Source organism: Melanotaenia boesemani, chromosome 11, assembly GCF_017639745.1.
Source record: "Melanotaenia boesemani isolate fMelBoe1 chromosome 11, fMelBoe1.pri, whole genome shotgun sequence".
NCBI lineage: Eukaryota > Metazoa > Chordata > Actinopteri > Atheriniformes > Melanotaeniidae > Melanotaenia > Melanotaenia boesemani.
The window spans coordinates 5,004,816-5,029,227 of NC_055692.1; the positions used below are offsets into that span (position 1 = coordinate 5,004,816).

Sequence of the window (24,412 nt, forward strand, 5' to 3'; positions counted from 1 at the left end):
ATAAAGGGAAACATGAAAATAAACAAACAAAAAAGAACAAACAAAAACATCAGTGCATGAGAAACAAAGCACATGTTCCAGACATCTAGCTAGCTTGAGAAATGAGAAATAAAAAAAATTCAGCAGTCCTTGAAAAATTATATTAAAAAACACAAATAAAACATGAAAACATAAAATAAGGTATGAGACTAAAACTTTGAAACATGTTCCAGTATTTTAACATTATTGATTGGAGGATGTTCAAGGACTCTCTTCTCCTCTGCAGGACCGCTAGCCAGTTCAGCTAGCTAACTCAGCTAGCTAACTCAGCTAGCAAACTGCATGAGTCAGTTAGCATGAGTATTTTGTGTCAGAGTGTTTCCACAAATGCAGATTTTTCTACGCATTTGCGCTTTTCATTCACATGAAAACCCAGTTTTAGGAACACTATAGTGAAAAGTAATTAAACTTTTAGGAACATGCCTTCACGGTGATACTCAATTTGGTCCTACGAGGGCCGCAGTCCAACAGGTTTTCCATGTATTCCTGCACCAACACACCTGAGTCAAATTAGGTGGCTCTAACAGCCAATCAGGTTCTACACAATGACTCATTAATTTGACTCAGGTGTGTTGGTGCAGGAATACATGGAAAACCTGCTGGATTGCGGCCCTCGTAGGACCGAATTGAGTAGCCCTGATCTAAATGAACCAGCCAATAAGAATTTCCACAAGCCATTTTTTCAAGGAAAATAAACAAGATTGTGCAAGAAGTGTAACTTGATGCATTTAAGCATACATTTCTTTAAATGTTTTAATTAAAGTTTTTTTTTTTGTTTTTTGCTTTAAAGTCCAAAAGAACACTGTTGTCTATTTTTCAGCAACGAATAAAGAAACTTTCACTCCTAACACATTAAAAATGATCAACTGTAAACTTTAACTTCAGAGCTAGCTGAAGTTAAAGCTTTTTACATGAATTAAGTTTCCCTCCCTCTTTAGTTGTCAACATTATTCCCTACATCCTTTCTTCTAATGTAACCAACTTCATTTTTTACATTGTCCAACCACATCATCGCATTTTTGTTTTCTTTTGACTTTCTTCTTTTAAATCTCACTTTTTGTTTAGCTGCATTTTGTTCAGGCAGTTGCTCATACATAACACCATATTATATTTGGCATACAGCCAAAGATGCGTTATGGAATAGTGCTCATGGGAAATGAAGTAATAACAGTTTTCATTTATAGTTGCCAAAATCAATTTTAGCTCACATTAGGTGGATTGCTGGGTGTTGTTAACCCTTTACTGCTGCCACAGGGTGTGTAAAGGTAAAGATGCAGGAGGTAGACAGGTGTAGTGTTGCAAATATTTTATAAGCATTCTCATTCATTTACTCATTTATTATTCATTTACTCATTTAAGCATTCTTATTCATTTATTCATTTACATTTTATCCTTAGATTTTAGTAACATGCATTAGGCTCTGCTTTTAATTAATAGAGCTACATTATATAGTGGTGCTGAGGTGAAAACAGCTTAATTATTATTATTCCTTCACAGATCACAGATAATGCATTCACAAACAGGACACAAACTCATATAGGGTTACTGAGTTCAATACTGAGAAAAGAGCTGAGAATTAGCGACCTTGACAATGTTCTGGATGTCCAGTAGGGAGTGGTCGTAAATATTGTTGCATCTTCTTGCTTATCTATTCACTCCTAGCAGAACGGAATTTCCCAGTAACTCAGAAATCATTAAAAAGTACAGCCTTTGTGTAAAACTGTGGGAACAGGTAGAAGAAAGTCAGCACAAAAAGGCAGACAGATAACAGGGCAGAGCGAAACATCTTCTTTCCTTTCAGCTCTGACGTACCCCAAAAGGAGGACCTGGAGGAATCAAATTCCCGGAAGAAGGAAGGACCACCTTGCAAAATACACATTCACATGAATGCGCACCACATGCACGCACATAGCCACAATGCTTTGTATCACTATAAATGAGAAGGATAACTTAGGTAGGCGGGTCTTTTGGCTGAACCGAAGGGTCCCGACACTTTGTGTATTAGTTGACCAGAAGCTAAGCTAACAGGCCTCCTCTTAAGAGATATGTATTGTTTTCTTATTACTGGCTTAACAAAGAATTGTCAATTCTACTCAAACTCTGGTGTTTTTGCCTTCTTTTAAAAATGTGGATTTTTGAACACTCTTCCTTCTGATTTACAGGTGGTGAACAAATTTTTTAAAGCCAACAAAGAATATTTTAAAACTTCAGTAGGAACAAAGATTTAATGATAACATGAATTAAACAGACACAGATTAATACAAAGACGACACTGGGAAAACAACAACGATCCGGCAGTGACTAAATAAAACCAAGGGGTATACACTGTGGTGAACTAACAAGAAGCAGGTGAAGCAAATTAGGAAAATGAACTCAGGTGTGCTGATGAAAAGGAAGTGAACAGAACACAGGGGGTCAACCAACAAAATAAAACAGGAGGACTGACACAATGAAAACCAAAAAGACAGTAAAACATCAACTAAACCAAAATCCAACAGATCACAACAGTTACTGTGAGTATCATATTAGATACACACAGTTTCCTTTTGCATCATTTTACACTCTGCTGTACACAGTCTGACGCTTCTCTTCTGCCCCTAGTGGATATCTTTTGCACTACAAGAATTCAGACATATTAAACACTAATAAGCAATACATATATGAATATATATATATATATATATATATATATGTATATATATATATATATATATATATATAATTTAGGGTCAAATGAAGATTTCACATTAAAAAATGAGTATTTCCAACCTATTATTTCTTGGGTCAGGCTTTAAAGGGTTTATTTAGAGCCCTGCCTTGCTTATATGTACTTTTAGTTCCTTTGTTTAAAATGGTAGGAAAAGAGCTATCAGCATATTAGATATCAGCATACTTAGATCAACAAGACACCTAGTCCATGTTTTCTTGAGGTTTGCCCAAATGTTTGTGTGTAATATTAAAGAATAACTCCACTTTCTCACCAGTCAAAGTAAAAGATTATTTAAAAAAAGAAAAAAATAACAAAAAAAAAAAAAAAAAGAAAAAAAAACCAACTCAAAGTGTACACAGACATGACGTGACCTTTCTGTTTCCTCAGAAGTCACCAGCATTCACCTCGCTGCCCCTCTGTTAGAGACATTTCAAGAGAAAAAAACTGTTTCACTTCTCTGCCCAAAAGGGTGGAGAGTCCAGACAGAAAGTGAAAGCTCTGGTCACTCATACTGTATATATATGGAGTAACCCACACAGAGTCTGTCACTTCACTTTCTTTGCCACAGATAGTGTTGAAAGAAGGAGGAGACACCACCTCAGCCAGCTTTCCCCTCCAGAGAAACTAAGAGAGGACGTAACCAGTTCAACCAGACATGGCTCCGTGGGGTGATGCCAAGCTCTTCCTCTGCATCCTTTTCACCTGCTACTTCACAAGTGAGTTTCTTCTCTCATCTTCATTGTTTATCTGTCAGAACTGGAAATGAGACATGAGTGATAGTATATGTTACAAAGAAAAACTGAATAATTTATATAAACAGTCCACTTGGAAATGATCCAAAAGGAAACAAGCTGTTAAACTGATACTTTGCTGTTCAGCTTGTGAAGCTTGCACCTCAAATTTCTCTGTTTCTGACTCATTTTTCTATGGAAATAAAGAACAATATATAAAAATATGAGATAAAATCCAAAGAGAGCAGTCTTCACTGTCAGATTAGAGTGTAATTGAGTGTGAAAGAGGAAAGAAAACATAATGAGGCTGTAATGGGTGAGGGATTTATCAATAAAAAGGTGTGTTGCTGGCATTCCCCTCTCCTTTGTATGTACTTTAATATGGGTTAAAGCTCTGTTAGTGTTAGATTAGTGTTGATGCAATGTTGGTTATTCCTTCACGGGGTTAACTGCATCCATGTGCAAGAGCTTAGCTGAAAATAAATTAAAAGAGGTCTTATTTTTTTTACCTCACTGATTCTTCACTGTCTGAACTTTACAGTTTTTAACGCATGAAGACTTCACAGAGCATGCTTTAAGTTACGTTTCCTGTCGCTTTTCACAGCCAAGTGAAATTTCCTGTTGTTTTCACAGCTTTAGTTTTCACTCTTTTCATATAAAATAGCTAAAAATAAAAAAAAAGCTTTAAAAAGCAAATTCTATGTTGAAAAATGTGTCATATTTTTAAGACTTTATGCTTTAAAATACTGAAAAGTGTTATTAAAGGGTTAAATTGGACAAAAGACCCAGTGGGTTTACCATTTTCACACATTTAAATACATCTCACATTGCTCTATATGCTGCCTTCGTAGCTTCAACCAGATGTACGTTAATGTGTGATAACTGGAAAGTTCCAGCCTGTAGCTTCTCTCACACCCTCACACACGCTTTCATCTGTTCTTTACCCCACCTTTCCAGTGTTTAATTTAGTGTTTATAGTCAGTAAAAGCCTGAACGGTAACCCAGCTAAGAACTTTGGACCAGCGTGTGCTGGCTACACCTTCAAAGCCAACATTCATCTCCATCTGGTCTGATCTTCTTTTTTCAGTGACGTTGACCCAGATCCCGCTGGACTGCTGCTTGTCGGTCACAAACAAAACGATTGAGAAGAAGCTCATTGCAGACTACCACCCACAGTCCAAAGGCTGCTCTGTTGATGCCACAATGTGAGTTCACTGGGTGTCAGTTTGGAGAAATATAATCCAGTTGATTAAAAAGGATCCAGTTTTAACCTCAAACTGGGTGATTTGGTGTCGTTGCAGCTTTGTGACCAGAAGAGGATTTAAACTCTGTGCCCCTGTCAGGGAAGCCTGGGTGGAAAACGTGAAGCGCCACGTTGATGGTCTGAAGAAATTCTGCAAGAAAGTCAAGTACCAGGTACTGTAATGCCATCTAGTTTTGTTTTTTGTTTGTTTTGTTTGTTCGTTTGTTTGGTTTTTTTATTTAATTTTCAGTTAAAAAATTTAAAGCCAATTAGATATTCGAAAAAAAATAGAAGGAGCAGAAAGCAGAAAAAACATTCTTTTACATTATCAACTATTTTATCATATTTAACATAAAATAATACGCCACTGTTAGAAAATCACGTTATTAAGGTCCTGCAACACATCCAACAGCCCAGCTTACTGGTGGTAAACATGCTACTAAACGTGTGCACTCCTTATTTCCTGACTGAAACGTTTCTGATTTCTTTCTTCTGTAAATATTTCTCAAAATGTGGACCATTCGTGTGGAGAACTGAAAGTTTATCGTATCCTCAACAACCACAGCTACTTGTTCTAAAGTTAGTGATTAGAAAAATAAGGAAACTATAACGATGAACTACTTCTTCCTCTGTAATGTTAAAAAAAGGAATCAAAAACTCAGTGTGTGTCTGGAGGTTCATTTAGTGTGTAAAACTGCAAACAGTTTTGAGTCATGAAGCTGTGCAGGATCCATCACACCATATACGGAAATGAATTAAAAACTAACTGTAATTAAAGGAAACTCCTGTAAGGTTTTATTTGTATGTGGAATTTTTGTCATTTTGATTTTGGTGTTTGATTTATTGGTGTAATGTATTAAACTGCAGCTCTTGTAAGACGATCCAGCTTTAGAAAAGGTTTTTTCTATAACAGGAAGTTTTATTTAAAGTAAATATTTGTCTGTACAGGGTCTACGCTGCTCCGGAGTGAAACCTGAGTGAACGACGATGGAAGCAGCTCTATGTCAGAGAGGAAGAGCAGTGAATCAAACCTCCGATCTAATATATAACCCCAGTGATTTAATTTGTTACTAAAGACTTGTCTTTTCTTACCTGTTTTTACAAAATTATTTGAGTAGGAATAAGAATAAAACATTTTGAAGGATTTGTATTTTTATGACATTTATGGGTTTTTTTCTAACTACGAGGTCATGTGACAGAAAGAACATTTTAAATGTGAATTTAAGTAATTTGAACTAAGTTAACTTATATTTCAGGTATTGGTGGTTTATTGGTTTTAAAGATGTGAATGTTGATTATTTAAAATAAATAAATAAATAAAAAAATAAAAACTTAAATTTTCCCAAATCTTGACCACGGCTTTGATTCTTTGTCGATGACACAATTTTTTTTTGCATCGTCACAGTTTAAAAATAAAGAAGTGCAACCGGAGCACAGAGATCCAGAAGAGACATGTCTAAACTAAACCAGAGAAATATATAAACAAAAAGACCAGTCACATGGATGTTTTGGTTTAGTTTTTTACTTTATTAATAAAACACATGGAAGTAGCTCAAAATTGAATGGATCCATGTTTTTACAATGTTTCCACCAAACATCAGACCAGCAACATTTTTCCACATACAAGCATGAGTAGCAGGCCTGTACCAGACATTAAACCAGCAAGAAGAAATGGAAATACACCGTTCAGCTACTTGTTAACATACATATCTAATCAGCCAATCACATGGCAGCAACATTTAGTTGTAAACATGGTGAAGACAACTTGCTCCAGAAACTGCTGATACTGGGATTTTCACACAAAAAGGGTTTACAGAGAACGGTCTGAAAAAGAGAAAAGAGTAAAAAGTTAAATGTAATCGTCTCATATTAAAGATGATCCAAATAAACAATTCATCATTTTATTGCATGATTGGCTGCTTTTAATGTTCAGTCTCTTAAATGCTCTACATGTCCTCTCACAGAAAACAACGAATCCAACTGATTACTTATGTATATAAGTTTGTAAAGAACTTGGATCAGAGTCTCATCTATATGATTCACCAAACTGGATCTACTGGGTCTTTACTGCTGGGCTTCACCTGAGCTCTTAATGCCCATGAGTGGTGACAGAGAGGCCCTAATCCGTCAGATTAGGTCTGTAAACTTGGATAGGATTTCAGGATAATGGCTTTTTGAAACACAAGTCAAAAGCAAATGTTTACAAGTAGTGTGATGATGGTATCTGGTGTCCTCAAATCTGTACAGGATGTTTTAAAAAGGACATTGTGTAATATTTTCTGTTGTTTACTGGCCAAAATCAATGTCTGTGTGTATATATGTGTTTTCATTGGTGTATTATGACCTCCACTAAGGATCTGACACATTATGGTAAGCAAAGAATTTTAGATTTGTTCATACATATGTGGGGTAAGCTAGTAGGAAAGCGCCATGTCGGTCTGCCATCTTGAAACTAAAGGCTTACTACCCCGGCAATCTGTTAAATTGTGACTGTCAAAAATGCAGGACCATGTATATGCAGCAGCAGCAGCACGTGAGCCGTTTTCACCATCACCAAGAAATCGAAAAAGGGCCCTTAAAAGGCAACAAGACCAGACCATACAAAGAAGGAGGATTAACATCATGCTAGCTAGCCTTCCCCAGGTGGAAGTATCTCAGGTAGAAAGATTTTAAAAGGGATGCTGAAGTTGCAGCTTTCTCCTTGTTACGGCTGTCAGCTTTTCAGCCTGAATGACTGATTGTCTGGAGAACTGCAGCCGGTGTTCTGTCAGTTTAGCATACGCATCATGCAAACTGATGACTGCACCTAACCCTAACCCTTAACTTAACCCGCATGCACATTAACATAATGTATGCTACTCTGATGTGTGTGCTAAACTGATAGAACACCGGTCCTAATTAAGATTGTCAGACGAATCTCATCTGGGATCTGCCCTCCCTACACCAGGATTGGTCTACTTGTGCCCCGGTTCTGGGGGTGGCTGACCAATCCCAGGAGAAGTGGTCCTATAAACCTGGACTAGCAACAACATTCAGGGCGACTGTGGGACACAGTTTGCCAGCCCGGGAGTGGTTTGAGTCTTGTGAGGTGTTTAGAGTTTCCCTGTGAGTTAAGAACAGTGTTGTTTGAGTTCTGAGTCTGACTTGTTGTCCCTGCTTGAGGTGAGGTGACTTTTTGGTTTATAGGAACAGTTTTGGTTTGTTTTTGGTCTGTATCCAGCTTGCGTGCATGTAGCCCGTTTTTGGAACATTTTCAGTTCTATTTTGTCTTGTAATTAGATATAGTGACTGTTAACCCTTTAAGGGACTCTTTTCGTTCTGTTTGTTGCTTTTTGGGTTTTGATTTGCTTTGTTTTGAAGAGAGTTTTTCATAGTTTGTATCGGATACAGATATTTTGAGCAAATAAATTGTGATAATTTATTTTATACAGTGTCCGACTCACTTTATGTTCCGTCCTTATACCCCTGGACAAATGGGGATGCAACACTGCCTGAATGAGCCCGAAGCTAACTTTTTTCATTGCTTGTTACCATGGTTACCATTTGCAGCATAACAGTAGATCCTGCTAAAATACACCAGCCTCGTTGGTACAGAAGTGTATGTTTATGTGGTTTTAGTCGCTTTCATAGTCATGGTAAACACTGGCTTTCAGTCGTGGTAAAGCTGGACTATAAGCCCGTGGAATGGCTTTATAAGCTGGTTTTACTGGGACGAAAAGCCACTGCTGAGTCGAGGCCAGTTTCCCCGTCGAGATCTGTTCCCTCTGTGAGAACCATTCTTCCTTCCAAACACAGAGGACCCATATCTGAAAGTTTGATGGGTGCGGTTTGCAATATTTATGTAATCACGAACCTCCTCACCTGATTGACCTATCAGATGACATGCCTTCATTGGTGTTGTCAAGGCTTTTTGAGACATGACGGTTACCGTTGTTGCAATACGTGTTTGAGAAATTGAGGCGCTAGCGTGCACTATACATTTCCAGCGTTAGATGGAAGCAGTTCATGCACAATGTCCCTTTAACACTCTCACCCAAGAGAATCTGTGCTGGGCGGAAAATGTGAAGATATGTAACTTCCTTTGTCAGGAATGTTCTTTTTGTCCATGTGCAGAATGATGCTTTAATAAAACAACATGGAGTTTCTCCTCATGCAGAAAACCCAGCTCGCTGCATGATCTGGACCTTCCTGCAAGGAATATAAGTTAGAAAATGTAACGTTCATTTGATGCTGCAGATCTCTTCATTTTGGAAGAATAGAGTCAGAATTTGGTGGAAACAACATGAAAACATGGCTCCATCCTGCCTTCTATCAAGTTCATAGTGCTGGTGGTGTAATGGTGTGGGGGATATCTTCTTAGTACCATCTAAACATGGTTTAACCAGCACAGCCTACCTGAGTATTGTTGTTGACCATGTCCATCCCTTTATGACCACAGTGGAGCATCTTCTGATGTTACTTCCAGCAGGATAATGCACCATGTCACAAAGCTCAGATCATCTCCACCTGCTTTCTAGAACATGACCATCAGTTCACTGGACTCCAACGTCCTCCACAGCCACCAGATCTCAGTCCAGTAGAGCAGCTTTGGGATGTGGTGGAACGGGAGATTCTCATCATGGATGAGCAAAATCTCTGAGGAATGTTTCCAACACCTTGTTGAATAAAGCAGGTCTGGAGGAAAAAAGAGGGTCCAAGCCACAACTAGCAAGGTTTATTTGTAACCAGGATCCCCATTAGTTGTTTCCAAGGCAGCAGCTAAACCTCCACATACACATACAAAAGAAAAAGACCTTCCAACTGATCATGATGATATCATTTAATTCCCACAACTCAGAAACCCCAACCCACCCTAAACTCTAATCACACCGAGCCTAAAAAAGTAAAATACAGTAAAAGACAAAAAAACTAATTACCCAAAATTATACAACCAGGTCCATGGTGGACCTGATGAAGTGGGCAGTGAGTGGATTCATATTGTGAATACACAGTGGATAGATTAATAAAACACACTAAACTCAGTGTGTAAGCTGTGTGTGCTGATAAACAACACAGACTTGATTTAACATGCAGCAGAGCGGGTTGGTGGGTTTGACCAGCCCACTGGAACTGACCAATCAGAGCACACTGGACTTTCTCACGTTTCCTGTAAAAACCTCTTTTTAGGGGAAATCTGCACATACACAGAACCAAATATTACTCAGCAAGCTGTTTCATTAGGACTTTTATGTGACTCAGCATCTGTTTTAAATGGAATTTTGTCAGAAAAGCTCAAATAATTTGTTTTTTTAAGTAGGAAAACAGAACTTTAAAAAAAATATTTTAATAAATAACCTTTTATTGGAAAGTTGGAAATGTCAGATAACCAGAATCTTATGAACTAGATGATACAAATAACTATAAATAAACTACACAGATAAAGCCGTTTGTGTATTTTATTCAACATCTGTATTATTTGAATGAGCCTAAAAACTGAATATGAGGAAAAATAAAAAAAATACAGATTTAAATGTTGATTCATGCAGAGTTTTGTTAACCCAGTAAACATAGTTTAATGTACGCATCAGGCTAAAAGCATCCAAACAGGATTAAAGTTGAGATTATAAAGTGAATTTTAGTCAAACTGATGGAGGATATTCTGTCAGTCTAAAACCAGCAAGTGTTTTATTTAAAAAATGGACAAATGTCCTGCATAAAGAGACGTTTCTCTTCTCCAACACATCATTCAAAACAATGGAATTTTATCAGGTTTGGATCAGATGCACTGGAGGAGGAAACCATCCAGACATGCAGAACCCATGACCAGGATTGTAAAACTGGCAGAGCCCTGAACAGTAATGTAAATATTTTAAAAAGCTGTACTTTCAAGAGTTTAGGATTAACTTGGATCAAATTTGGCTTGAAAATTTTTGTCCAAAACAGAAAAGAATAGCACAACCTGGTGGAAGAAGAGGACTTCTCTCCTGCACTTAGTAGTAACTGACCATGCAGTAGGAAGAATATCAGTGTATTAATGCATCAGGACACAGACTGCTTAGAGAAACCATGTAAACACCACAACGTGATGAGGGCTGAGTACTGGATCAGCTACATGTCACATATATTGTCTTTATTCAGCTCCTTGTACTGCAGAAGCAGCAACAGGTAAGGTCGAATCATGAATCCTAACTGACTGAAATGATCTGCACGTATCTGAGCAGCAGACATTATAAGAGCTGTTAAAAGTCTCTAAATACAGTAACGGGATGTATAAACTCATCTCTACTGTTATTTGTTACTGGTGACGTGTTGCTGCCATCAGATTCACAATGAGTTCTTATTTTCCATGAAATGGTAAAAAGTCTCAGTTTCAGCATCTGATATGCTGTTCATGTTCTACTGGGAATAAAATATGCGCTGATGAGACCTTCTGTTTTTATACACATTTTTTAAGTGGGGACTGTCGCTGTTATAAACACAAATTCAAGTCTCAATAATTTGTGTTGCGGGTGGAGAAAATGTGTTGAGGAGAAATAAAGACACAGGAGCCGCATGATGTGATCACATGAGCACTTTGTTATTTAACATCCATAGTAGTTTGATAATGTCATACGTACACATCATATTAGCCTGGACGAAGAGAGAGGAGCAGTGTCGCCGATGCTGAAGGTATTTACAGGCAGGAGGCAAAGAGCAGAACAAACCTTCTTCACACAACCTCTTCACCCTTCAACCTCCCGTCTCTGGTTTTATCCCTGCTGCGTTTATTTGTGTCTTTCTATGTAAACTCTGAGCTGGATGTCGGTGAACGTTCACACCCTCCACTCTCTTGAAGGCAACTTGTCCATAGGTTGTTAGCAGTCAAACTAAAGCTTATACGTTCTGTATTAAACATGAAATGCACTGATAAATTATTGTTAACATTCATCCATACTATGTTTGTGGCAGTATGGCAAAAACAACTCACCCCTGAAGGATTTAAATATATTTACAATTTAAAAGGACAATGAAATGTGAATTATTTTGTTGAAATCAAAGGTTAAAAATCATACACACAAATAAAAACTGTACAATAACAAAACAAAAATACATTTTTAATGGTAAAATTATATTCTGTGTGATTATTTAAAATAAACAAACCAATAATTCCATTTATTTAATAAATGTACATTAATCTTACCACTAGATAATGTGTAATATGTGGACTGGGCACCTGTATACCCTTTTCTATCCATGTTTATGGTATTCAGTTACAATTTTAGTTCACTGCCTCACTTTGAACCTAAGGCCAAGGGCGTGACAGGCAGGTGCACGCAAAGCCACCCACACAAAATGTGTGGTTTCCCTTTAGACATCCAAAAATATCTCCATCTCTTATTAACTTTTCTTTCAGATTAAATATCTGTGCAGACAAATCTGGAAAAGTCAAAGCAAACAGAGCATAAACAAAACAGGCCGTAATGCAAGGAAGAATATTAGGTGGGCGATTGCCTCTTTGTCCCCTTATTTCCTCTCCTCATTAAGCACTTTAAGGCATTGACGAGATATCACACCCCCTGTGTAAATACAATAGTTTTGAAGTACGTCCAGGGATTTCCATCTTCTCCAATTAGAAAAGACCGTCACAGGTGTGGTTTACTTTTCCTCAGACATCCCCGTTTTCTGCAGCTTTTACAAAAGTGTTTGCCACGGCTATTCAAACAGGTAAATAAATAAATACGATTTGTATGTGTAGGCCATGAATACATTTTACAAAAGAGTATGTACCCACAGATAAATACAACCCCCCCATCCTCGGCGGACCAGAGAATGGCGAGCCCCAGATCCGGCCCTCACAGCCATCCCCAGCCGCCCCCCATCACCTCCCACCCAGATGCGGCCGACCGGGCATCCCCCAAGATCAGCAGCCCCTCATCAGCGCAGCCGTCCCAGTTTCCAGCCCCCAGGGCAACCACCACCCCTACCCGCCCCCGGTGGCGCCCCGGGGAAAAGGGGTGTGAGTTGTCCCCATTGTCCTCGTCCTCCTCCCCGCTCATGACTGTTTGTGGTGAATGTGTTTTTTGCAAGTAAAACTGGGGGGCAGTGACCATATTGTGCTGGGAGCAAGGTCATGTTAGTAGCCCCGCCCTCCATGCACCACATGACACACCCCCCAGAAGTTGTTTGTGTGTTGTGTTGGTGTTTTGATGTCTGAGTGTAATTTAAACTGAGGCGAGTCGCCACAGGGTGCAGCTAAGGAAGCCACTTGGGTGGCCCCCCAGGCTACACCCCGCATGACGTGCACGCCTCCCAAATCCCTATGTGTGTGTGTGTGTCTATGTGTGTGTGTAAGAGAGATAGAGAGAGCGGAGAAGAAGAGGGGTCCAGGGATGTAAGTCCGAAGGGAAGAAAACCTCCCTCCGGATGGTGAGCTGCCAGCAGCACTAGGCACCCCCGTTCCACAGGAGGCCCCCCAGGGCAAGACCGGCCAGAGGCAGCCGCCCCCCACAACCAGGCTACGCAGCGACTGCAGCCAATGAGCCACCACCGACCCCACAAGACACCCACCCATCAGACACCCAATGGGGAGGGAGAGGAGCGAAAGGAAAAATGCGGGAGAGCCCAGATCCATGGCGCACTACCCCCAGGCCCACCCAGGCCCCCCTACAGGGTCATGTCATGAGGAGATTTTAAAACATCGGGATCGTGTATCGGGATAAAGCCAAAAAATAATCGGGATATCAGTTTTAGGCCATATCGCTCAGCCCTATATATATATGTATATATATGTATATATATATATATATATATATATATATATATGTATATGTATGTATGTATAAAAGATGTTTTGATTAGTGTCCAGTCACTTGTAAAATCAATGTTTTAAATACTTGTACCATTTATATTAATTTGAGTCTTTCTTAAAGCTGTCGACTTCAAACATGTCTTCACGTCAAGAAAATGAGGAAAATGTAAATACAAGCATTAAAGTCTTGAAGTGTTTCAGACTGTGGGCTGTGTGTTGCTGACCAATAAATGTAGTTTGAGTTGTGATCCACCAGAGGGCGCTCTGATCTGGAGCAAGCCCTGGTAACCTCTTAGTAAAATAAGCTAATGTTGCTAATGCTATTGGTTATAACAAAGTGGAAGAAATTAGTAAGCAAAGCTGTCCTAAGAAGAAAAATACAATGCTAAATTGTCTGAGAAATGGTGTTTGGAAGATTTTTGGATTTTCACTATAAATAATGAATAAATGAGCAAAGGAAAGGTCATTTGTTGACTTTAAACACAGCAACAACAGATCTGCTGACTCATCCTACTAGCTTGCTGCCTAGTGAGTCATGTCAGCTCCTCCTCCATCATCTGTAGTCTGCTGCCATCATTTTGATAGGAACTTATAATGATGTTGGAGCCGCAATATAAAATTGGAGAAATTTGTCCCAAGTTGATTCTTAGACCAAGAATATAATTGTTTTTTTAACCTTGCGTTCACGTTAGCAACCAGCGCAATCTTGAGCGTAACTGTACATATTGTTACCAGAGAATCCCATGTAGCATTGATTTTTGAGGATGTGCACAAATTATGCTTCAAATAAATGCAAAATACATGAGGCAGCTATGATAAATGCAGAATTCAAAGCAAGCATATTCTTGGTGTAAAAAGAAGTCTAAGCCATACTGTAAGGAAAGTGGAAGAATCCACATTTTTTTCCTGGTAAATGTGATTTTAGTGAGGTTTGAAGTTAAACATTTGAGAAATGGGTGTGTCATTTGTTCAATTTTAACCCAAGTTCACCTTCTTTTAATCAAGAAGCTCTGCTTTAAACTATTTTTTAGCTTACTTTTCCCTTTCAAGTCAATGGCTATCAAAACACAAATAGTACTCTCTTTTTACTCTGTATAAAAGCCACAGCTATACTCAGAATCAACCCTTTGCAACTGGAGCAGACAAGATCAGAAATTTTAGCTTTTATATCAACAACCTTATATCTTAAAAAAAAGCAGATTCGCTGGCTTCTACGTGAAAGAAAAGCTTGATTAGCTCTAGGTAAGCAACCGATGCTGTGAGCGAGGGCAATAATTGATCACTGCATTCAAAATGTGGCACAACGAGGTGAACGTATGAACAGCGAAGTTCAGCCAGGCATGGTTTACAGTATATGATGGTCTGAAGATTTGGATCGTTGATATATCGACTGGACAGTCACATAGTTATAGCAGAACAGCTCTGAGTAGACACAGAAATGTGTTTTTGAGTGTCTTTGGGTTTGTTTTTTTCTTTTCGTCTGGTCTTTGGGTTTTTGGATGCATGCACACTTTTGTGGGTGTACCCTTGAAGCAGATGTGAGTTTGTGGTTCGGCCTGCATGCTTCCTCTGCATGATTCTGTGCATCATCTTTTTATTTTCTACAGTGTTTTTCAGGATTCTTTCCAAATGTACAGCAAAAACTTTTTTTTTTTTGTAGATATATAGCAGCAACACCCTCATGATTATTTCGCTTGGGACAGTTTTTGCTTAGAGCTGCTGAAGTCCAGTAACATCCTGGCTGTTCTCCATGTTGTTGAGGGTGACGTAGACGATGGGAACCAAACCCTGGGTGGAGCCCAGGGAGCAGAGCAGCCAGTCTGGATCAGCCTTGCTGAGAACCTGGAGGATGTCACCCTTGTTGAAGCTCAGCTGGCCGGGCTCGGTGGCTATGTGGTGGCACAAGGCTCGCACTTCACTGAGATACAACAGAGGATAAAGAGAACATGTGAACTGGATGGTCCTGCAGCCATTCATGCTTCTCTGGCTTTTCAGTTCTGCAGATCTGATGCGTTTTCACTATTTTAAAAAATCATTATAAAGTTTGATGGGATGCTGTCGCTCTCAATGGAAACCGTTTCTATAAATGTCTGCAGTCATTCTTCCAACTGATCCACATCCTCCTTCTTCACTGAAATCAGTATTTCAGTCATCATAAATACAGTTCTCGGTGTGTTTATGATTTTTGGACAAAGCTCCATCAGCAATACAGCTGAAAAGGAAAAATACTGGATCACAATGAAAAGACACAAAAATTTTATCCGAGGATTTTAGAACATTTTCCCAAAATGCTTTTCTTTTACTGCATGACCACACGTGATTAATATTAAAACTGCTGCGATGTGTTCCTAACAGAGCTCTTGTAAATTAAAACTGGAGGAATTTCTGTGTGTTCTCAGAGTGGAACATGCACTTACCACGGAGAGTCTGGGTTGGCTTTGGCTGGATAACTTGACCCCAGTGCTGCTGTGGTTTGACTGGCAGGAGGTTCTGCCTTCTTTCCACTACCGCCTCCGATTGTCAGAGCTACAAGGTCAAGAACTGTTCTGTCCAAACTCAGCCACCCTGACGGAGGCCTGAAAGCAAACAGAGAGAAACAATAAAACAGCTTGTTAGATTTTTATAGAGGTTGATATCCGTCATTCTATAATTATGAGACAAAAAGTCAGTATTTAAGAGACAATGGACTGTGAGCGGCACTGCTATAATAAAAAAAGGCCCAACAGAGTTTTTAATTTTTTAGAATACTGAAGAAGAACCGCTTGTCTGCTGGAGTCCTTCGACTGTTGCTCAGTAGAAAGCATACCGACATACTGCCTCACAATATGGTTTGGGAAATGCTCTGCAGCCGACAGAGCAGCCACAGAGAGGTTGATAAAGACTGCAGAGCGGATCGTTGGTCCCTCCCTGCCTGCTCTGGAGGACGTGTACCAGTCCATATACGCTGGAGACAGATCTCCCCCCTTTCACCATCTGTTCACCCTGCTAGCCTCTGGGAACGGTATAGGACACTAAAGACACACAATGCCAGGATCCAGAACAGTTTTTAATACTTTTTTTTCCCATATATATATATATATATATATATATACACACACACACACACACACAGAGAGACTGGCTCTATGCATGGATTTGAGGGAATGAAACCCCTGGGAGATGAGGATGCTTTAACACCCTAAACTACTGGTTCACGGTTTACCCAAAAGTATTGTTCCTGGACCTGCTGGCAAAAGTAAGCAACACTTATCAGTCTCATGTCAATCAGATCCATGTCACTGTCACAGAAACAAGGGGACATCTTCTTTAAATCATTGGTGCTGTGCAGATGTTAGAGACACAGGTCTGATCATTTAGAGGCCATGAACGTGGTGAGAGAAATTATAAACTGGTTCTGAGATACAAACCAGGGGAGCTTTCCTAAAAAAGTAGCTGACAGGTGGTAGAAAGGATTTATACTTCAGATATGCAGGGGCGAGTCTAGAAAAGTTTAGATGGGGGCCAGGCAGGCCACTGACCAGGGAAAGGGGGCACAAATGAGATGTACTTTTTTAAAGTCTTGATTTTATATAATATTAAACTGATTATTACAACTAAAGTGATAAACTGTGAAGAAAAACACAAGAAGGCACTGGTTTGCTCTTCTGTTGATACAATACAATAAAAACATGTAGATTTTAGGCATAGTTGTGAATGGTGATTAATCATGATTAATTAATTTGTAATCTGATTAATCTAATTAAAAATTTTAATCACTTGACAGCCCTAATTCTTACTTTGAAAAATAATTATATATATATATATATATATATATATATAAATATATAATTATAGATATGTTGTCAATCTTTTCAAATTACAAATAGTGAGACTGGGCTTCTGTGATTCTCACTGGTTTCCTAACCTTTCTCACCTGGTCTTTTGAGGTTTTGTTCTCTGTTCAGCTCTTTCTACTCTCTGAGGAGAACCAACACTTGAACCAAAGAGCCGGCCCCAGCGTAAACTCTGTCCCTGTGTGGAGCTCTCCTCCTGGGCTGCAGCTTGGGCTCCAGTCCTAGTAACCTCTAGAGGATCTGTGTTTTTGGCCTGGTTCAGAACAGACTCGGGAGGGCTGCCCATCCACGAAGGCCTTCCTCTGGAAGCAGCCGACTCCACACTTGAACTGCTGCTTTTCTCTCCCTCCCCTTCATGGCTTGACTCGGCACCTTCCACCACACCTTCCCTCGTGGGTGGTGGCTGGCCCTGTCGTCTCTCTGAGGACTTCTTCCTCTTTTCTGTCTTAATGAACTTTGACCCCTCTGCTGACTGGTCGATGTAGACCTGGGAGGACTGCATGAGCTGGTACCACCAACCAGCCTGTCTGTCTTGACGCTGACGTCCCTCATCTGCAGGATCCTTGTCTTTCTCCTTCCTCCTGCCCGTTTCTGGTAGATCCTCCCCATCTCCACGACTTTCTTGCCCAACACCCTTCACTCTCTGGCCTTCCACTGCCCTTTCCTTCCAGAGGTTGGCAAACCCGACCTCCATCACTGCCGATCTGCTGACAGGCCCAGCTGTAACACCATCACTATTGCTCCACCTCGACTTCACTCCCCCCGCGTCTCTCCTTGACCCGGCTCCTTCCATTTTCGGCCATGTTCCTTCTCTCCGCAGTCCTGCCCTCTCTCTCTTTGCCTCTGCGCTTGAGTCCTTGCACATTTCGCTGACGGTGGTGCTCCACCCCCTCATGAGCTGGAAGGTGGAGCGTGTGGACAGGTCAATGCTCTGGCCTGCAGAACAAAGCTGTTCCTTGTGGCGCAGATGCTCCTGTCCTTTCTGGAGGAGGTGTGGTTCAAACAGCAGGTCCAGGTCGAAGGGGAGGAGTGACAGCGGCTGCAGCAGGAGGAGCAGCTCCTCAAAGAGCAGCTGGCATGCTTTTTGTGACAGAGGAAGGAAACCCCACGGGCTGTAGTGTGCTGCTATGATATCTGTAAAAGCAAACAAGCAACATTAGAACAAGGCAAAATAAATTTATTTGTACAGCACATTTCATTTACAAGACAATTCAAAGTGCTTTTTTACCTAAAACATTAAAAGCATTACAGCAGAAAGTAATAAAAAGTGTATTAAAAAACAAACTTTAAAAGAAAAAAGCTCAAATAAAATAGATAAAATGCAAGAGATAAGGTTCCAGTGTGGGGAATTGTGTGTTGTTGTTTTAATAAAAGGCAGCAAACAGAAACGTTTCTAACCCTGATTTAAAATTGCAGACCTGCAGTGTTCTGGGAGTTTGCTCAGGAAGAAAGAAACAATCATGTGACAAAACTTCATAAGTGATAAATTAACCAAGATACCTTGGTCTTACCTTCATGTGTGTAGAGGTGGTTGAACCAGAACTCCAAAGACTTCAGGCTGAAACAGAAGGAAGATCATGACCACTCTGCAGCAGAACTTCGTACATTTATTACTACATCAGTCATTAATCCATAGCTTTATAACCATTTTAAAATCGGAGGTGAATGAGTCCACACTTTAAAGTCCAGCATGGTTTTGAATCACATTTGATCTTCCAGAACTGAAGTGGTATCAAACTTATGTGGAACTATGAGGGTCCTGGGTGGTACGCTGGTTCATGTCAAGAACCAGGTTTTAAATTCTGTCAAAATATGAATTTGTCTATAACCAACCAAAACTGGTCTAAACAGTAAAAAAACCATTCAGAATGTGGTGCAGCAGGGAACCGTTTGAGGGGGACTTTTATTACTACTGCACCACTTAACATGCAGCAGCAGAGCAGCCGTGTTATTGGAGATGCTGAGTGGTGAAAATAGACGAAAAACAACAAAGTATCTTTGGGGGTGACGTGGCTCAGTGGATCGAGTGGTCGTCCTGTAACCCAAGGGTTGCCAGTTCGATTCCAGCCCATCAAGCTCATGTCGAGTTGTCCTTGGGCAAGACACCGAAACCCTAATTGCTCCTGATGGGTCGTGTTGAGCGCCTTGCATGGCAGCTTCTGCCATCAATGTGTGAATGTGGAGTGAATGAATAATGGATACACTGTAACGCGCTTTGGGTGCCTTGAATGGCGCTATATAAAACCTAATCCATTATTATTAATATTTTTTTTTTTTTTATTTATCATTAATATTATTAAAAGGTCGGACGTGGACAAAACAACTATTTACTGATGCTGAGCTAAAGTAATCGCTGGAGGCGGCCACACGAGCAGTTTGCTGCCAACATGTTTTGGAGAAACAAGAATGTCTGAAACTAAGATTAACACCCTCCACACCCTCAGGTAAAACTGAGAAAGCCAGAGGAACCTCGAGTCAGAGTCACTTGTAGACATGTTTGCTAGAGGTACTGACTACGAAAAAAAGCAGGTGGTGGATGGAAATAACCAACGACATCAAAATCAATACAGCCCAGCCAAAGAACTGCTTCTGATGGAAGACAATGAGGACATTAAAACCTTTCTTTCTTATATTTGGGCTGTTATGTCTGCTGTGGATAATTGTGCGAATCTAGGGGGGAAAAGTGCCTGGGCAGGATTAGTGTATGCTCCTGCTGCTTTTACACTAGGGAGTTGTTAATACAGGAACCTCCTGCACACAGTAACACAATATTCAGGTTCAGAACGGGAATAACAATTAAAACAGCCTTTCAAAGATGACTTACTTGAGTAGGCCGAAGATGAATGCATTCAGTCTCATGCTATGACTCGTGAGCTCCGAGTACTGGCTAACTTTTGAAAACAAGCTGTGGAGAACACGTGTGGATGGGCCTGATGGGAGAGAAGAAAGGACTTTAGTACTGCAGACAAGAATCTGAGCCAGTGTGTTTTGGATGTACAGCAGTCAAAACAATCACATGAACGTATTTGCCATGTTAGACCCTCAGCTGCCCACCACTGCCTCACCCAGCTGTGTCGAAGCCTCCACGAGGCTCCAAGGCTGACATCGGCGCTGTCCGATGATCAGGTCCAGGACGTAGGCTTTTAGACCGTCCTGCAGCACGTCACGCAGGGCCGGGCACAGATACTTCAGGATGAGGTGACCCACGTTGGGACTCACCCAGCTGTTCCCCAGCTTAGCCTGGTGGGAATACAGAGGAACAAACTAAAAAACAGATCAAACTAAAACAGCCTGTGGAGTTCCTCAAGGCACCATCTTGGGGTGCCTGCAGTTCAACATCTACATGTTCCCTTTTACTCAAATTATATAAAAAATAACAAAAATATGTTCAAATAACTATGCCGATGACACAAAAGCAAATAACCATGTCAACACAAGACTATAGTCCAATCCAAACACTGATCAAATAAATTAATCAAATTAAAGATTGGATATTCCAGAACTTCATTCAGACAAACTGAAACAATTTTTCAGTTTCAGTTTTGGAACCAAGGAAGAAAGATGAAAAGTCAGTTCACTGCTTCACAGAGAAAAGTTCAAAACTAACAACCAGGCTAGTAATCTGGGAGTTGTACTCGACTCAGAGCAGAATTTCAGCATCACATTAAGACAGATGTGAAGTCAGCCTTATATTAAGTAAAGAACATCTGGAGGACTAAAGGACTGACGTTTCAGTAGGATTTATTTGTAATAGACTGGACTACTGTAACGCTGTCCTCACAGGTCTCTCTAAAAAGTCTACCAGACAGCTGCAGTTAGTCCAGAACGCTTCTGCTCGAGTCCCCAAGACCAAGAAAGTGGATCATATAACTCCAGTCCTCAGATCTTTACACTGGCTTCCTGTGTGTCAAAGAATTAACTTAATGATCCTGCAGTTAGTTTACAAAGACCTGAATGGTTTAGAACCAGAATACATTCAGGATCTTCTGGTTGGTTATGAAGCAACCAGATCCCTCAGGTCACCAGGGTCAGGTCTACTTTCTGTTCCCAGAGTCAGAACTAAACGTGGAGAGGCAGCGTTCAGCTTTTATGCTCCTCACATGTGGAACAAACTCCCAGAAAACTGCAGGTCTGCTGAAACTCTGCAGTTTTAAATCAGGGTTAAAAACTTTTCTGTTTGTCACCTTTTATTAAAACAACTGTTAATTCCTCCTACTGGAACCTTTATATCCTGCATTTTATCTTTCTGTAGTTAAGCTTTTTCTTCTTTGTTTTTTTACGTACTAGTTACTGCTTCCTGCACCATCTGCAATGCTTTTAATGTTTTATGTAAAGCAAACTGAATTGTCTTGTACATGAAATGTGATGTACAAATAAATTTATTTTACCTTGCCTAGAACATTTTTTTTATTTTGTTGTGTGGGTTCAATAACATTTTATAAAGGTAAATAATCTGTTTGCTCAAAGCAATGACATTTACATTCTTTTCACTTGTTTTTATATAATTATTATTATTATTGTTATTAAGAAAAAGAAGAGGAGAAAGAAGTGGAAAAGAAGATGGATGAGGGGTAAAAAAAGAGGAGGGAGAATGGGAGGCGGTGAAGAAGAAGAAGTAAGAGAAGGAAGTTTCTTTGGTGCTTTTTCTCTCTTTCTTCAGATTATGGTTCTATAATCAATATCTTTGACAGAAATCCACATTCTCCTTCACACTCACACACTCTTACCCCCCTCCCACTTACACCTTTATATGCTGCGGTAACACAACTGAGTTATTTATATAAAAATGTTATTAACCCTCCTTTCATCTATTTTCCATTTTACTTTTAGTATTTGTTGGAATATGTTTCTGTTGCTCCTTTGGTGTTGGTTACTGAGTTTTTTGGGTTTTACTGTTGGTGGTTGTCATTGTTGGTTATTATTAATAAATAAAAAAAAGGAAGATTTTGATGAGGAGGAGTTTTTAAAAAGAGTATAAGAGAGGGAGGGATGAAGAAAAAGAATAAGAGGACATTTCTCGTGAGCTGCATGTAAATAAATTTTTACATGCTTGTGCCAAAATCCACTAAAATATTTTAAAAGTTAAAGTATTTTGGAAAATCATCAGATTTTCTTTTAAACCACTAATTTGCTGTCTGATACAGAACTGATTTGAGGACAAAAACAAGAGTAGAGGTCAGAAGAGGTGTGATAGGGTCTACCCTGTTAACCCAAATATCAGGATTAAAGCTGGGATAAATAAAATAAATAAGAAAGAGAAAGAAGTTACAGCTCTTAAACCATCAGTCTTAGACTGTTTAACATATTTTACTTATATTTTTCCAGGTAAAATGTTTGACAACCAGTTCTCATTTACAAACATTACCTGGCCAGAGGGTCCAATAGAGAGAAAAACAAAAACACATACATGTGAACAAACATAGCAAACAGTAAAAACGCAGATTCCCGTAAAAACAAGCATGTAAATCAATGGCGAGAGAAAGAAGAAAATGTATTAATGTTTATATTAACAAGAAAGAAAAGAGAATAAATGTCTATATATGTGTTAGGAAAACGACAGACACTCAGATCGGTGAAGACACAGCTGTTTACTGCGACCACAGTTCAAACACAACCAGAAGACAATGTTAGAAGTGAAGTAAGTCTCAGGACTCTGGTGCTGGTCCATGTTAACCAACCACTGAGGCAATAAAGTCATTCGATGTGTTTCTACAACTGTATTCACTCCCAGGGGGCACTAAATATAACAGTCCTGGAAAAACAGTCCTGATCACAATCTTTAATGACCAGCTGTGTCTTCACAGATGGTCACAATATCATGAATAAGATAAGATCAGTATGCATGCATGTATGAACACATGTGTGTACATACATGTGCATTTATCTATGAAAGTGTGATCTGGGAGCATACAAGATCATAACAATCTGTTGCACTTTGAAGGAGTTTTAATTTTAATGGTGATTTGTAAATTGTTCCAGTCATTTTCTTGGATTTGCAACCAAAAATAGTAAAACTGTTTGGAATGAAGGACTTGAAATATTCACTTGACCTAGTGCAGTCAGCGAAAATGAAAAGAGAATATTAGTGAGCAGATAGCACCATCTAGCTGTAAACTTAACTCACATCCACCCCCCATCCTTTCTTTTCATCTTGATTGCTCTGTGGTAGTATCCTAAAGTTGTTAACCCCCCACAGGCTCTAAGTGTTACTCTGGGAGCTTTAATCACCCGTGAAAAGATGCTGTATATTTAGTGTGGTTGTGAATCTCTGACATTTCCTACCTTCACATCTGGATCTCTGCTGGTGCCAAAGTGTGCCACAATCAGATCCACTGCTGTGTTCACGGCTTTCACCAAACCTGACCAAATGAAGGGGGAACAGAGATGAAGTTTAGAAATTAAGCTCGATAGCTTCCCTGCAGTTTCTTTTTCTACAGCAAAAAGCGCTTTGGTGTGACGGTTTCACCCTGCAAAAGAGCAAAGAAAATACCGAGTAACATCTAGTTGTGCAATAAAAAGCTGAACAGTTGCCTCTTCAGACATGAGACAAAATGTACTGAGAAAAAGCATCTTTTTCTTCGCTGTTGTGCTACTTTCATGATAGGTCTTTTTGATTTGTTTATTATTTAAAAACTCTTAATGACTAGCAACTCTGTTTTTCTGCGTGTGTGTTTCTGTTTTTTGTAAAAGTTGTAGAAAATTTTCTGGTGTGTTCATGTACAGGTGTAACAGTTTGTTGTCTGGTGATGGTGTGGATTGAAGGGTCGTTGCTTCTGTCTGTGATGTTTTTGTCTCCTTTCTTCTTTCCCTTTTGCTTCTTTTTACTATTTTCCATCTTTTTCTGTCCCCTCCGGTCAGGTCCAGCAAGATTACATAGATTCCGTGATTAAAAGTAAATAAAGAAACAAATGAATCAGATTATCAAGAGGAGCCTCACCCATAGGCCTCCCCTTCGTAGAGAAAATTTGTTCAGCACAATTCAGCAACCAGATTATCATTTTGCTGCTATGATGTTGGACAGGACAGTAAAAAAAAAAGTAAAAGCATCTTTACTAATTAAAAAATCAAAAATAAGACAGTTTAACTTCC

General features: G+C 39.6%; 2 protein-coding genes across 3 annotated transcripts in view; one reads left to right on the forward strand and one right to left on the reverse strand.

Moving 5' to 3' along the window:
- The first annotated feature begins 3,297 nt into the window (after positions 1–3,297).
- ccl19a.1 (chemokine (C-C motif) ligand 19a, tandem duplicate 1) lies at positions 3,298–6,070 on the forward strand. The gene is made up of 4 exons (XM_041999755.1): positions 3,298–3,465; positions 4,568–4,685; positions 4,782–4,896; positions 5,672–6,070. The coding sequence occupies exons 1-4, from the start codon at positions 3,405–3,407 to the stop codon at positions 5,702–5,704; spliced, it is 327 nt and encodes a 108-aa protein (XP_041855689.1). The 5' UTR covers positions 3,298–3,404; the 3' UTR covers positions 5,705–6,070.
- A 5,188-nt stretch (positions 6,071–11,258) lies between these two features.
- rusc2 (RUN and SH3 domain containing 2) overlaps positions 11,259–24,412 on the reverse strand; it is a 41,243-nt gene continuing 28,089 nt past the window's right edge. For both annotated transcript variants that reach the window (XM_041999234.1, XM_041999233.1), the window contains 7 exons: positions 23,606–23,682; positions 20,389–20,563; positions 20,148–20,253; positions 18,835–18,881; positions 17,404–18,457; positions 15,908–16,066; positions 11,259–15,408 (listed from right to left, as the gene is read on the reverse strand). In XM_041999234.1, the coding sequence (XP_041855168.1) occupies positions 15,201–15,408; positions 15,908–16,066; positions 17,404–18,457; positions 18,835–18,881; positions 20,148–20,253; positions 20,389–20,563; positions 23,606–23,682 (1,826 nt within the window). In that variant the 3' untranslated portion in view covers positions 11,259–15,200. The remainder of the gene's footprint in view (positions 15,409–15,907; positions 16,067–17,403; positions 18,458–18,834; positions 18,882–20,147; positions 20,254–20,388; positions 20,564–23,605; positions 23,683–24,412) is intronic.